The sequence below is a fragment of the Cheilinus undulatus genome, linkage group 3 (assembly GCF_018320785.1).
Source record: "Cheilinus undulatus linkage group 3, ASM1832078v1, whole genome shotgun sequence".
Lineage (NCBI taxonomy): Eukaryota > Metazoa > Chordata > Actinopteri > Labriformes > Labridae > Cheilinus > Cheilinus undulatus.
Window position 1 is genome coordinate 24,609,342 of NC_054867.1, and position 15,649 is coordinate 24,624,990.

The window sequence follows — 15,649 nt, forward strand, 5'->3', positions numbered from 1 at the left end:
CCCTCTGCATAAAATGTTATAAATGGTAGAATGTGGTTAATATGACAGCAAAAACAGAGAAACAAATAATATTTACAATTTATTAGAAAATTCTAATGTTTATATCTACAACTCATCACATTTCAAGAGTAGGAATAAAATACAGCAACATAAGCAAGATCTATTGTCTTCAAAGATACAGCAAATAATTAGTGAAAATCTGACTCACATCATAAATATAGAAAGGACTATTAATATACGAAAAAACAGGAGTGTTAACAAATCTAAGGATCTTTGCATAGGCTTCATTACAGTTTGCATGTTATTACAAATTCAGATTTAATGAGATACAAAAAAAAAAATTTATTTACAAAACTTGATGTACACATGAAAATTGGTGTATAAGCAGAAGAGAATTAAAACAGCACTGTGTGAACATTCTGAATGACTTCAGCAGGCTTTTGTATTTAAAAGGAAAAATGTTTCTCATGAAGAGAAAGTTTCCTGTTTTAATGCAAGATCTGTCCAGACACCTGCCTCATGTGAACACATCCCCACAAGAAATGTCATAAGAAAGCCCCTAAATATGCAAGATTTCCCCTACACCTTGAAGGCAATATCCTCAAAGAATTTCAGCTGCCTCACCATCACAGCGTAAGTATTGTACTTCTCATCCCCCATCTGATCACGAAGGCACAGCTGCAGTGAGAGAAAGGACGCTAATTGTAATCTTTGTGGAAACCAAAGACTGCTTCATTCATTCTGCTTGAGTTCTAGACAAACTGCATCATGAACAATGAGGGCAAACTTCACACTCTGCACAGACAAGTCAAGTTGTGTGATCATACTTCTCGTTTGGTGTCATCCTCCTCCTCCATTATCTCCAGAGCTCTGTCCAGCAGCTTGACCCCGAGGCCCTTTACCACATCAGTCCTCAGGTTCTCTATGGCTCTCCTTATCTTGGCAGGACCCGATGTGGAGCCTTTTAGAGACACAAGGAAGTTATATGTGAGGACACTTGAACTTCAAAGGTTGACAACAACAAAGTTTGAGTTAAGTATCTGACCTGCTGGTATTTCACCAAGTGACAGGTTCTCTCCTTCCTCCCTCGATTTCCCATGAAGCATCAGGGTGTCTCTGTACTTTCTATTCAGTTTGAATTCTGGAAGTGCAGTGGAGCCCAATCTACCATTTTCCGACCCAGTGGTCCCATCTCTGATATCCATTCTCAAAGTCTGGGTCATCATGTGGACCAAGTCCTGCATGTCAGTGGATTCGTTTTTTCTGCAGATGACACACACATGTGGTTGCAGCGCTTTGGTCAACATAGTCTCTCAAGAGCTTATGATCGGAATAAGACAGAAAGGTGACAACAGACCAAGGTTGTTATAGTTAACTAAAACTAACTAAATAACTAAAGTTCAAAAATCATTTTAGTTAACTGAAACAAAATAAAAACTAAGCTTTACCCAAAAACGAAAAATAACTAAAACTGTATTGTGCGCTTACAAAACTAACTAAAATGAAATAAAAATGGAAACAAATTTCCTTAGTTTCAGACGCCCAAGTCTGGGGAGTGTAAAATTGCCTGATTGGTTAAGACTTCACATTGTGGTAGTTTTATGTCTGGAGTTGTATTCAAACATCACCATTAAGTAAATAAAATGATAAGTGAAGAGTAGCCTGTTTGAATATGTTTTTAAAAATGTATGACGCTCACTCAGCCCCAACATTCATCCGGAAAAAAATAAAACTAATAAAAAACTAAATGAAGAATTTTTGCAAAATAAAAATTAAACTAAACTAACAAACTAGCAGTCAAAACTAATAAGAACTGAAATCGAACACAGAAGCTGAAAACGAAATAAAAACAAATGAACAATCCAAAACTATCATAACCGTGCAACAGACGCTCTTACCTTTCTCTGCAGTCTCCCTCTGAGCGCTCTGTGGAACTTGTGGATGAGCTGCACTCATCTTCATCTGACCTTTGCTCGTGCAACTTATCCTGCTGTAGTGAAACAAAAGACTGTTATGACAGAGCATTTAACAGGAACTTCTGAATTAATTTTAAAAGTATCAGGTCTGTATGGGATGTCGGTACCTTTCCTTTGGTCTCTGTGAAAATATCTGAAGCAGATGTAGAAACTGGGTTGTTGTAGTTTTCATCCTTGGTAGAAGTTACATCATATGATGCCCTCCTAACAACATCAACACCTGCAAAAAAGAATGGAGGAGAATACTGAAGGTAAGTCATTAACTAACCAGTCTTTTAAATTCAATCCTACAGTCACTTTGGTTTTACAGTTAGAACACTATATTGTGGTTTCAGCTGAAAAAGGAATAAATACCTGGTTGGAAGGAAGTCTCCTGGGACTGCCTCAGTCTTCGCCTTTCTCTTGCAGATAGAGGACGGTCCTGTAAAGATAATTAACTCCAAATGAATAGGGTAAAAACTCAAACCGGATTTTTTTTTCTTGCACAAAAAAACCTCACAATTTATTTTTTCAATTCTGAAGAAATGTTGATACAAATCATTATTTTACAGAAAACAATATGTCAGAGGTAGGCCTGGATATTTAGACGTTTACATGTCTTTGCACTGTGCGTCTGCATTAAGTATGAAGCAAGTGAAGAAGCAATCTCACCCTTGGCGGGGGTAAGAATCCATCCTTACAGGAATTCACTAATGTGGAGGCTGCGTCTCCACCAGCTTTCTTGCTCTCTGTGCTCCTCTTATTCCTCTTCCTCCCCTCTACAGCTGAGCTCACAACAGGAGGTGGAGGTAAAGGTCTAGGAGCAGCCACCTTAGACTAATACAATGTAAATACAAAATGAGAGATTTTCTGGTTTAGTTTCATCTGATGGTTTTCATGCTGAGCTTTTAAACAGTAATATTTGGATTCTGTACAAATCCTCCCATATGTTGTTTTTTTAAACACATATTTTGATGGAAAAATATGAATTATCTATTACTAGATATAGGTATTATTAATTCCAAATCCAATCCAATCCAGTCCAGTTTTATTTGCACAACATGTTATGCAATTGTCAAATCAGTGTGCTTTACTTTAAGACTATTCATAATCTGCCACAAGAGAGCACTGTTGGAGCAGTGACAGCAGTTATTGTACATTAACTGACCATGTCCTGCTCTCCATGTGTCCGTCTTACATCCCCTCCTCTGTGCTGCTTGGATACAGAAGATTCTGATGAAAGGTACAGAGGAGTCTGGCCTGGAGAGGTCAGAACTGTCCGACTGTCTGGTAAGGGAGATTCCTCCTGAAGAGGCTCCTAAACAGGTACAATAACACTGTTTACACTATGTCAAGCAATGACAGTGCTTCTCTGTACTCTGTAGCACTCATTTCAGCAGAACTACACATAGAACCTCAAGGTGTAATCTACAGGGTTCCTACATGCTTTTAAAAGTCACATTGAGAAAAAAACTTATACCACTTTTTGCACAGTAAACCTAATTTAATGAACTGTTTATAGTGTATCAGATGGTACAGGGAAAAATATTTTTTGCGGGTCAGAAACAACCAAATTTGATGATTTCTGTCAGATTTAATGCCTCTATTTTATCAATATAAAGTATAATGATATTTATCATAACACTCTTTTACAGGTGTGCTGGGCTGATACTGACCACTTTAACTATTAAGAAGTAGAATAACTAATGCCTTTTATCAGGAAAGATCTGTTAAAATAAGGGTGAGAATAGATAACGTCAGAGAGGGGTCTTGGGTCTTAACCTAGGTAATTAAGAATATAAATATCTAAGACTTCAAATGTGCAATTTAAGACTTTTTCAAGGATCTGCAGGAACCCTGATATGGGTCATTTTAAACATTAAATTAGAAGAAATACAACCTAACTTTGAAAAAAAGCAGAAAAGATAAAAAAGTGAAGTCAAACTCCCCCTGAGTTTGTTGTTCTCAGCTCTGTGTTCAGATAAATGGGACTAAACATCCTTAGCTTGTCTAGCTGTCACTATGAGGCTCAGAAATGTTTTGATTTTTTTCATAGGGGAGAAGAGAAGCCCCACCAACTCAGGGATGCTGTAAGTAGTGACAGAATGGTGGCATTTTGGTGCAAGAATACCATTCAAAAGAGAGCTACAAAACTTTCCACACTGAAGAAAAGACTTCTTTGGTTTACTTTTTGGGGGAGAAATAGAAGAATAAACTTTGGGTTTCATATCTGAATGGAGATCATACTACAGATGGCTGGAACATGGAAGGAGAGTGGAGAAGGAAGGTAAGTACACTAAGGGACAGTGGAAGGAAGGCCGAAGTAAATCTTTGTTTTGAGAGACTGGTATTTTAGTAAAAATCTACTGGACATCTACTCTAGAAGTCTTATATTGTACCTTTCAGGGCATAATAAAAGTACAAAAAATGAGTTCAAGAATTTTGATACTCACCAGTGTTGGATGAAAAGGCTCTAAGAGCTTTTCAGTAGATTCTAGGATTTCCTGTAAACACATAAAGACACATAAACATATACCTCTAAACTAAAAAAGCACAAACACCATTTTTTAGTTAAGAGAGCTTACTTGGATGTCTGAGGTATGGTCTTGTGTTGGAGCTCCCTTGAGAAGTGCAACAGTGTCATTTTTATCATCTGTATTCACCTCCACAATCATTCCAATATTTTCTATATCAGATTTTCTCCTCTCAGGGGTATTAAGAGCCGGCTCCTTCTCCACTTTAAGCTCTGGGTCCTGCATGCCAGCCTCTTTGAGTAACTCCATGGTGTCATTCTTATCATCCACAGGGGACATTAGCCTCTTCGCACAGACAGAGAATGTTTCCCCTGGGTTTGGTTTGTCCTTTGGAAGAATGTCGAACAACTCACTGGCAGACCTTCTCTCTTTTCCCTTACTGCCAGCACCTGATACAGACTTCAGGGGGGGGTTATCGAGGGATAGATGGGGAGAGGGATCTGGTTTCCCTCTTACCTTGTGATCACTGTGGGTACTGCGAGACACAGGTTCATTACCTGTCTGACATGGTGAAGTAACAGACTGAGGCCCCTGTGCCTGTCTTTTCACCAGATCTTCTTCCCGGTGTTGGATATCAATATTGATATTGCTGACTGTTGCCATTGAAACAATGCTGGCTTTAAGAGCATTGGGTGAGGGGGGGTTTGGTGATAGAGGTGTTAGCACAGGGGTGCAGTCTGTGATGCCATTCTTCAGTTTATGATGTCGGGTTTTCTCTTCTTTCTAAAAATGAAAAAAAAAAGTGTAAGAACTTTTGTAAAACTAAACTGACAAAGCTTCAACTGCACATTAATCACTCATTTAAGCTGGACTGTTTATGATATCTGACTTTTGAGTTGACAAAGACATACAGTGCTTAACAAATTTATTAGACCACCACCCAAAGTAAGGTTTATGCCACAGCTACCCTAACTTAACAGCATTGGTAATACCAAAATCATTTTTTATGTTTCTGCAATGGTTAATACACCAATATTTAGAAGCTCTTTAACCCAAATGATATTTTTAATGAAAAATGAGTTTAGTGGTTGAATGTTATGCTTGATTAATTTCTGACTTCTCAGAGAAGCCCAGTGAGCTGGCTCAAATTTGGGTATAAAAAGGTGAATTCAGTTTGAAATTCCTCATTCCTGTTCAAAATGGTAAAACGTGGAGAGCTCACCGAAAATGAAAGAGTCCACATTAAAGCACTTCATGATGCTGTATGGTCTCTGAGACAAATATGACAGGCGGTCTATTAAATTTGTTAAGCACTGTACGTATCTAATGCACATGCTCCATCTTAATATGTAATATTTGCACTTATTGAAGAATAGTCCCCGCAATACATGTGTCAACCATAAGATAATTCTCTGAAAGGTTTGTTGGTTTTTCTGTGCTGAAGTAAAGACATGTATCCATAAAACAAACCTACTTACTATGGCCACACATTTCCCACTAAGGAGATGAACTGTGTGTTTCATTTCAGAGCTATATTAGAAAAACAAACATAACATGCAACCCCAATTCCAAAAAAAGTTGAGGGACTGGATGGTCCCTTATATTCAAAATCAGCTAATATTTTTCACAAAATGGTAAAATGCCTCAGTTGCAACATTTGATAAGCTGTTTATGTTCTATTGTGAATAAAATATGGGTCTATGAGATTTGCAAATCATTGTATTTTGTTTTTGATTGCATTTTAAACAGCGCTCAAATTTTTTTGGGATTGTGGTTGTACATTATGGGATGCTTTTATTCCTCCTCATACTGTGGCTTATTTTAGCAGAACAACAATACCAGCATTTAAGTCTAATATAAGTTGTTTAATTAAATAACAAATCTGTAATTAAATCTGGAAAGACTGAAAAAAACAATCACCAAGTATTGCTGCAGAGTGTGTGTTGAAGCAGCCTTTCCATCCTCTGGTCACTCACCTTTTTCACCTTGGCCAGAGGTTCATGCTGGGGACCTTTTTCAAGTTTAGGCTGAGATGCTGTCACAGGAGACAGTGCACTAAAGCCTTTACAATCACCACCTCCCACAGCTTTCTTTTTTGACTTGGCAGTTTTTCTAATGGAAAAAAGAAACAAGTAAAACCTTTGGAAGAATAATTCACAGCTTAGCAGAAACAGCTGAACACTGTCAACCTATCTCTGCTTCATAGTTCAGAGTCTGACTATGGCTCTGCTTTACCTTAAGTTGGTGTGATGATAACTATATTGACTTCACTGTAACCAAAACAAGAGATATGATCACTGACTTCATCATGAGTATGTCCAAGTTGTAGAAACCTCTGGGAGCTATTTGAATGTAAACTGATGTTTAATATTTACACAGACCCTGCTGTCAAACGACTTTGCTCATTTGTTGAAATTTTTTTGATGTTAACAAGAGGATTCTAAGTAACTTTTTTTGTTCATTTATCAAAAGCCTTTAATGATTTCCTTTATTTCTTGGTTTAATGGATTATCCATCAAAGACAAATAGCCTGAATACTATAGTTAAGATCTGCTTCAAGATCTGTGGAGTCAGGCATTTATACTGTAGTACAATGTAACCTTTTTTAACATATAAACCTCTTTTCCTAAAACAGAATAACAGAATGGCCTTTTTATTTGTTAATGTTAATGATGCAGATAGGCACACTTAGCTATACTATTTGTAAAGTAATGTCAGCCATGATGTGCACAAACATGAGGACGCCAAAAACTAAAGTAGAAGAAACTGAGACAACTTTAAGGGAAAAATGGTTAACTACTTGCAAAACGTGGCAAAAATGAGTTAATAGTGGAAGAAATCGGCAGATAAAAAGTGGTGAGAAGGGGTCAAAAAAGAGATGAAAATGGGTCAAAAGAGGCAAAAAATGTGTAAGTATTAGTAAAAACTGGTTAAAGTGGCAGGTGGGGAAAGGGTATATAAAGTAGTGAAAAGGGGTCAGAAAGTGACAAAAATAAGAAATGAGAAAAATTGGTTAAATATGGCCAAAAGTTAGCTAAAAGGGGCAAAAGGATAGTGAGTGTTATTGGGGGTAAAAACGGGCAAAAATGGGCAAAAAGTGGCACAAATATTTTGGGCATTAGAGCCCAAAAAAAAGGTGACACATTTTTCAGCTCCAAAATGAGGTAACTGTAAGAAAGATGGCAGTACCATTGCTACTGATCCAACACATATACTGATATCAGGGGAGAACTGGGTTGGATGTCACACGGGTTAGTTGTCACATGCATTATATCTCACCACCAGAGGGTGCCATCTCCCAAAATTTGGAATTGAAATTTCCGGAATTGCGATCAGGGCTTATGCATAGTCTTCTCCGGGTAGGGCAACTGAACTTGAGGTGAGAGGACTTTTTGTGTTATTCATGCCAAATTGTAAATATTGAGCTCCTCAGTATTTTTCTTCTAGGCCAGGGCTCACTAACTGGAGGACTGGGGTTCGGGTCCGGACCCAGACGCCATCCAATATGGACCTGGACCCAGACCCATAATCATTAGAAAGACAAAGAGAGCAGACGAAAAGACGAGTGAGCTGAGACAAGGAGTCTAGGGCCCTATGATTTCCATGTTAATGCTGCACCTACAAGAAAACTCATCCGTGTTCGGGTTATTTTACCTCACCACCATAGACTGTAGAAAGAATTGGGCAAACCCCGTGTGACGTCAGTCGTCTGCTTACAATAGGCAGACTCAAACGTCTCCTGAAGCCAATCCGTGGAGGCTTCCATATTGAAATCGCGGTCTCAACCAAGCTTTGGATCAACCTAACGGCCCACCCGCTAAGCGCGATTTCCTGTCAGCCTGCTCGCTAGCATTCCGTTTGACAGAAACGGAGCCTCTGCCTGCCAAGCTCTATGTCAATCAAATGAGACACACCAATCAGTTTTCATCCTGAATATAATCCAAACGATCGTGGTACAAACCCCCCCCATACAGTGGGAGCACAATAAGACACTAGCTAATGAGAAACGTTTGGTGTTTTGAACCAGGCTGTAAACCAGTTTATTTTGCATGTCAAAACCGGCTGTTTAACATGTGTCCAAACGGGACTTCTGGTGTTCCTGCAGCCAGCCTCAAGTGGGCACTTGCGGTATAGCAATTTTTTGCACTTCCGCATGGGCTTCATTTTTCAGGAATGAAGGTTGCCGCTTGCTCACCACACCAGAGAGTCACAGAGAGAGAGGGAGGTGTGTCTGTGCGCGAGGCACACAGCTGAAGTCACAAATTGAAGACCTGCTTAGGCTTCAAACTCAAGTCGGACGGACTCGAAGTCCTATAGTCTAAATGATGTTACATTTGAGTATCAATTAGCTTAATAATTTCTCCGTAGATACTGTAGTTCCCGTTGGTTGCTTAACGAGCCAATACATTTCTGCATTAACGTAGCAGTCTGATATGAGGCAGACGGACAGACAGTGAGGATGGAGGGAGATGATGAGAGAGCCATTACAGTCAGCAGTAAAACACAATGCAGCATCAATCAGCATGGACTGTTACAGACTGAGAGAGACAGAAAAGTTTAGGTAACAGGTTTACTTTTAACCATTTAACTTTAATGTGACCCTCTTAATAAGTCACGATCACTGTGTTTGAGAGAACAGAAGGATTTCTTCATTTACATTATAAACATTAGTTAGGATGTGATTATACACCTGGATGTGTCTTAAATGTTGGACATATCAGACATATCAGCAATGTGCAATATAACGAGGACCTGAGCTCCCAGGCAGCTAGCACTCTGCACTTTAGCATTTGGCACTTTAGCACTATGGCACTTTAATTAGCACTCCAGCACTTTATAATTCACTGTGTATAATTACCATGGTCCCCCAACTCCCAGCCTGTTTTTATCTTTGGACTGTATGTCGTTTGGGTTGTCTACGGTTTACGTATGTTGCTTGTTTTTTTAATACAGTCTGTATTCCTATTATTGATGTTTGTTTTTATTTTATATATTGACACCAACCTGCTAATGGGACAGGGGATGGGAATTAGCCACCAGACTATAATCCCATGTATTTATATGCAAATGTTCATTAATACATATTGTCTCATTTAAAATATATATATATATCTCAAATCAAAAACTCTCAAATCAGACTGTTACACTTGTTCTAGTTATTTTATATCAGGGTTATCCAAACTGTGGCTCTTGTGTTAACTGCAGCCCTTTTTCAACCAAATTAAGGTTATTTCTTCTCTTTTTTAATTAGTGAATATTTTTGTCATTTACATAAACAAGACACTCTTTTTCAAGGTAAAATTAGTGGAATGGTTAAAAAATGGAATTCCGAAAAATTTAAATGGAATTTGGCAAAAAATAAAACGGATTTCATAGGGCATAAAGCAGAGATTCACAGACAGAGAAACGGGTGAGCAGTAGACAAAGAAAAGTTGTTCCGGACCTTTGGTTTAATACATTTTTTCGGACTGGACCTCTTTGAATTTTAGTTGATTACCCCTGTTCTAGGCTTTTACACAGTGGGTTTATAAAAAAAAAACTATTACCACACTTAAGTGTGAAGGGAAAGCCATAGTTTAGATTGTTGTTAGCTAAGCTAGCTAACTTGTTGTTAGACAGTTGTTAGCCTTGATACTAGCGAGCAATTCCACTTCGGGTTGGTCGTCACATTCTCTTTTAGGCTGGCTGTCACTGGGATGGGAGAAGTGTTGGATGTGCAACCAGTGGACACACAAGCTCTGCTTAGTTGGAGTGCACAGAACCTACATTTGCCATCGCTGTAACTCAGATAGCGAATATATGTAGTCTAGTTGAGTAGGCTTTTATTAGTGGGCCTCTTTGTTTTGTTCTTTATGTTGCTATAGGCCTATAGCTTGGCCTAAAGCTGTTCCTGTTTCTTGCACATTTTGTATAAGAAGTTGGGTTATTTTTCGACTTAATGCAATTGAAATTCCAAATTTAGTTCTGCCTTCTTTTTAAGATTTTTCTCATTAAAATAACATTGTGACAAACAACCCCATAGTGTGTGACAACCATTCCCGTGATGGGGTTGACTGTCATTAAGTGTCAGAGTGTCTTTAATCGTTAAGTACCTTTTTAAATAAGTTGGAAACTGAGAGGGATACACATTTTAAGCCAACACCTAAAGCTTTAATCTAATGTAGGAATTACTATTTAATGACACTTTGATGATAAACAATTCACACTACAGTACAAAGTGTGACAACCAACCCCATTATTCCCTACTTTCTTAATGCTCCATATGTATTTTATGTTTTGTAACTTATCTTGCAGACTCTTACTGACCTCTGCTTCTTCATCTGTCAGTGTTGACAGGAAGTTCTGAATGATGGTTATGTGATGTGGACAAAGGTGAGCTGCATATCAATTACCCACTTAGGATGAAAAGAGTAGTCTGAATCTGAACTGCAGCAACTGATAAATGTATAGAAATGAATTTTGTGCCAATACAAAAAGATTCAAATTAAGGAAGACACATTAAGAAATGAAACTAAAGATAAACAATACACTGGAAATGTTTTAATGTTCAAAAAAGCTTAAAAGAAATTATAAATAACAACAGAGAGGTCTGCTGTTAATGCCACCTACTCTTTAGTGGCCTCCAGGAACATGGCGATTTGTCTTTTGATATAGGGCTGCCGGAGGATGAGTTTGACATCAGGCCTGTCCTCAGGTCTCTTACACAGCATGCTTTTGATCAACTCTCCCAATTGGGGATCATACCTGCTGGGCATCTGTGGTAGCTGGAAACCAGGAAAAAAGACATAAATCATTATAAAACCATTTAGCTTTGTCTTTTGGCACTCTTCAGAAATTACAAACAAATTTCTGATTCTTATGAGTTAATAAATCATACTTTTTCTGTCGGAAAGCAGGAAAAACTAACCCAATCAAACTTGACTTTTAAAGATTAGGATATATGTTTAAAACTAAAACCCACCTTTCCTTCCACAATGCGGTAGACTAGTGAGTTCATATCCTTGGCATTGAAAGCATGCTTCAGTGTGGCCATTTCATACACACAGCAGCCCAAGGCCCATACATCTGACTGGAGAAAAAAAAGAATATCCATTTGTAAAGCAGTTCCTATGGGTGTTTATGATAGAATTAGAAAGATGAAGATAGATGTGGCTTACCTTGTGGTTATAAGGTTTGTTAGAGAAGAGCTCTGGACTCATATAGTATGGAGTCCCTATGAGTGTGCTGGCCATATCATTCTGGTTCTCCAACACCCGTGCGATTCCAAGATCCCCGACTTTAATGATGTTGGTCTTTGTCAGGAAGATGTTCTGTGTTTTAAGGTCCCGGTGAAGAATATTTCTCTCATGCAAGTACTAAAAAGCAAAAACACCTCAGCCATGTTAGATGCATTGCCATTTTAAAAGAAAAAAAAATCATGTCCGAACTTATCTTGATTCTATTTTCAATTTCTCAAATTACCTGGAGTGCCATGGCTATTTGAACAAACCACTCCACAACCTGCCTCTCAGGTAATAGTTCGCCCTTTTGCTGTTTAAGTCGATGATAAAGGTCACCACCCTCGCAGAAACCCATCACTATGTACAGCTGGCAGTCATCTCCTTCCCAAGACTCCCTGTATGTCACAATGTTAGGATGTCGCAGCTGGGATAGGAGCTGCGCTTCCTGCTCTGCAGCTCGACGTTCCCGTTTGGAGGAGGTGGTTAAATTCAGCTTCTTAATAACATACTGGTTAAAAAAAGTAAAGCAAAAATGTGCCATCAAATACAGTGAAATTGAAATTAAGTAAAACATTCTTGCTGGGCAAGAAATCAATTAAAATTGCACTGCTAGCTTCCCTCGATCATAAAATTAAAAAAAAGATAATCAAAGTTAAACTTTTACACTGCTGTGTGCCATGTCATTTAGTCAGTAGGTTTTTTCATGTGTGTCATGGTTTCAGTGTTTTATTTTATAGTGTTTTTTGCTACAAGAGCACCACTAGCTCAAAAACACTGTTAATCTAAACCAGTGTTTAATTTTTATATATTTCTACATTTTCTTTATTCTCTATATTTCATTCATTTCTTTGTTTTTATAGTTTTCAGAAAATTCCAGAGTATTTAAAATCAATAAAGCTATGTGATGCAGATGTAAAAACCAGACTGCAACTGTTTAATAAGCCTGATCTAGCCCAAATATCAATCACAAAATCATGATTATGAGTTTTGCCATAATTAAGCCTTCTGTCAGTCTCTGTTGTTAAACATGTACATGTTCAGAAAGCAAAATGCTACAGAAATCAAGCATATGAATGTTAAGAAACTCTGATAGTAAACAAATACTCCCAAATGTCTTTGCAAACTCTCGAAGCATTTCAACAAGACTGTGATTAAACAACTTGTTCAAACTCTAAATCCAGAATATCATTTTAACTGTATTCTAACAGGAGATCAGGACTAATTTACACCAGAAATGTGAGACGCTTTCTGAATCGCTGATCGACATATGAATGGAGAACTTTAAAAGCTCTGCACTTGTATCTCGCAGTGTTTTATGGCTTCTGCTCAAACTACAGAGACCCACTAACAGGTATAACAGCGAAAATGCTGGTCTTGAATATTATGATCATCAACGCTAGAGTGGGTTACGGTAAAGCCGTTAATTTGGCTGACCACTTAAAAACATGCAAGCTTTATCAGATGATAAAGTCGATATTAGCGCCTAGCCCCATACCTTTACTAACATGCTTCTTTGTTTTACTGTCTGTAAGACCGCGGGGTTTAATAACAATGTTTATAATTGCTGCATAAACAACAAAATGATGCAAAAGAGCGTTTACAAATCTGTAAGTTTTTAGCCTTAGCTACCTGTTAGCTACTTCAATCTTAGCGGGGATTTGTACTGCAGAAACTACGGTATAAAATAGGCTAACGGTGTGCGTACCTTGTTCTTCGGCTGTGGAATGAACTGGATTGTCCTAATTATTTTCTTTCTCACCTGTTTTCGGTCTGTTTTGTGTTTCACCAAGTTCACCTCTCCGTAGCTGCCTTTCCCGACGACCCTGATGAAAATATAATTATTCATCCTTCCTTAAAACGCTTCATAAACCATATTCATGAAGCGATGAAACGTTACGAGACAATGCCAGAAAGACCGAAGGGTCCATAACGACAGATGGTTCAGCTTTAGAGCCGAGAAACACGCAGAAAATCTGTTTTAAAACTTCACACAGCCCAGTCTATGCCAGCGAGGAGATTTTTGAAAACGCAGGAAATCAGAGGCAGTAGATAGTTTTTCGTCACTAGGCAACTGTCAGCTCAGTGCCGATGATGGGAAGAGGGGCCAACCGGAGCAGAAACAGCTCCGTCTACAGGACAGCGCCACACAGTGGCACCATGGGGCACAGCAGTTTATCACAGAGGCCATACAAACAGACACCCTCGTTTTCGTGTTTTCGTTCTTGGAGATTTATTACCGTAACCTCTTAAGACCCTTCATGTACACACAAGGACATTACATTCTGGCTTTACCATTAGTGAGATAGTTGTCCAGAAAGTCCATTAAAGTTTGAGGAATGTGCTTCAAATGTTGGGAAAATTCGCAGTTTGGATTTTTCAGGATATTTGCTTGGTATTTTCAAGTTTTTATATGGAAATTATAAGATATGGCTGTGTTTCAGTAGAGGTTTTGGGGAAATTTGCTTCGATTTTTTCTTTTTCCTTTTATCTCATTTGCATTTTCATGGGGATTTGGGAAATCTGTTTGGAAATTTTTTAGACATTCTCATGAAAGTTTGTGACATTGATTCACACATTTTTGGGGAAAATTGATTGGGAATTTGGGGATGGTAAACTACAGAGGATAGTGATGTATTATGTAATAACATTTTGTCTTGCACTATCTTATAAAAATAAGATAAATCAAATTTTGTAACCTCAATATTTATTCTATATTTCAGGTGTTTTTTTAATTAAGATTATATATTTTTATTGCTCTTGTTATTTGGATATGATCTTTTGCTTGTAACCATGTGATTTTTTTTCCATTTCAGAAAAAGACTAGAAAAAGACCGTTACATTGATTTGGGTTGATGTATTAGTTGCCCAAATGCCAAAAACACAATCAATACATTAATATTTTTGTAATGGGCATGCTATGTTCAGTTAAAAAATGATATAAATGCAAATTAAATTCATGCTTTGAGTGGGCAGATTGCCAGTAATGTGGTGTTATCCAAAATTGTTCCACTGAGGGCCACATAAAGAAAAATATAAGGATGGTGGGGCCACTCTGATATACTTAACCCTGAGGATTTTAAAGTATGTGAAACCAATGTGATGTATGTGACTGGTTAGCTTAAATGGCTGTCAAGGAAATAGTAAATCATTTCAAGGATTTTGCCAAAATGTTCCCCATTTACAGTGTTGTCTTGATTTAGTCAAAAACATCAATAAATCCTTCATATCAAAATGTTTGTTTACAGAATTTGTGCAATAGCACTACTTTGTGCTGAAACTCTGAGGAACAATACAATCAAGCACAAGCCTATTGTTCTGATACGAGCCATATTTTATTATTTTCTTTCAGATTTTTTTTTTTTTTTTTTTTTTTTTTTAGCACTGTAGCCTACCAAAGGCTGCATTTGGCCCCCAGGCCATATTTTGGACACTCCTGTAATAACACATAAACATGTGGCTGTCCTGAACATCTGCTATGTAGTTGAAGCCCTTCCACTGTCTATATACTTTCTTAGCAATAAGGAGGTGAGATTATGGAAAATGATTCAGATTCTCAAGATTTATTTGGTTTACATCCTGAAACACAGCAGTATGACTTGATATATTTCAAGTTTCCAACCCAGAGTGTGACATCACATGTTGATGTTGCCACAGTAAGAGTATGGTGCTCAAGACTGAGTACTGGAAGCTGCAAAAGCATGATTTTTTTTCTGGTTTTTCCTCCTGTCAGTAGTGATGGAGAAATTACTTCACACTGAGATGAGAAGAAGACACCAGAGGCTCAGCTTCCTTTATGCAGTTTACTTACTCTTGGAAAGAAGAAGCAGTGACATCAACATACCAGCTGAAATCAGAATTAAATATGTTTACATACTACTGATCTATTCACACTTTACAAGGCAAAAATACAATCTTCATGAAGAAAAAAGCATGCATTTATTTATTAGACATTAAATGATCATGTCAAGCCACTTTCTTTATTATTTCTTGCATAAATTAC

General features: G+C 37.8%; 1 protein-coding gene across 2 annotated transcripts; it reads right to left on the reverse strand.

Moving 5' to 3' along the window:
• Window positions 1-66: 66 nt before the first annotated feature.
• On the reverse strand, window positions 67-13,689 carry nek4 (NIMA-related kinase 4). 2 transcript variants are annotated; one of them, XM_041782842.1, is made up of 16 exons: window positions 13,409-13,689; window positions 11,891-12,157; window positions 11,587-11,784; window positions 11,391-11,498; window positions 11,039-11,193; window positions 6,406-6,541; window positions 4,541-5,212; window positions 4,409-4,459; window positions 3,124-3,273; window positions 2,628-2,792; window positions 2,331-2,397; window positions 2,084-2,196; window positions 1,899-1,987; window positions 1,046-1,263; window positions 828-961; window positions 67-678 (listed from the first exon to the last, which is right to left on the reverse strand). In XM_041782842.1, the coding sequence occupies exons 1-16, from the start codon at window positions 13,493-13,495 to the stop codon at window positions 580-582; spliced, it is 2,709 nt and encodes a 902-aa protein (XP_041638776.1). In that variant the 5' UTR covers window positions 13,496-13,689; the 3' UTR covers window positions 67-579. The 2 variants fall into 2 exon arrangements, with proteins under 2 accessions (XP_041638776.1, XP_041638775.1); XM_041782841.1 differs by having other exon boundaries at window positions 1,899-1,990.
• Window positions 13,690-15,649: the final 1,960 nt, after the last annotated feature.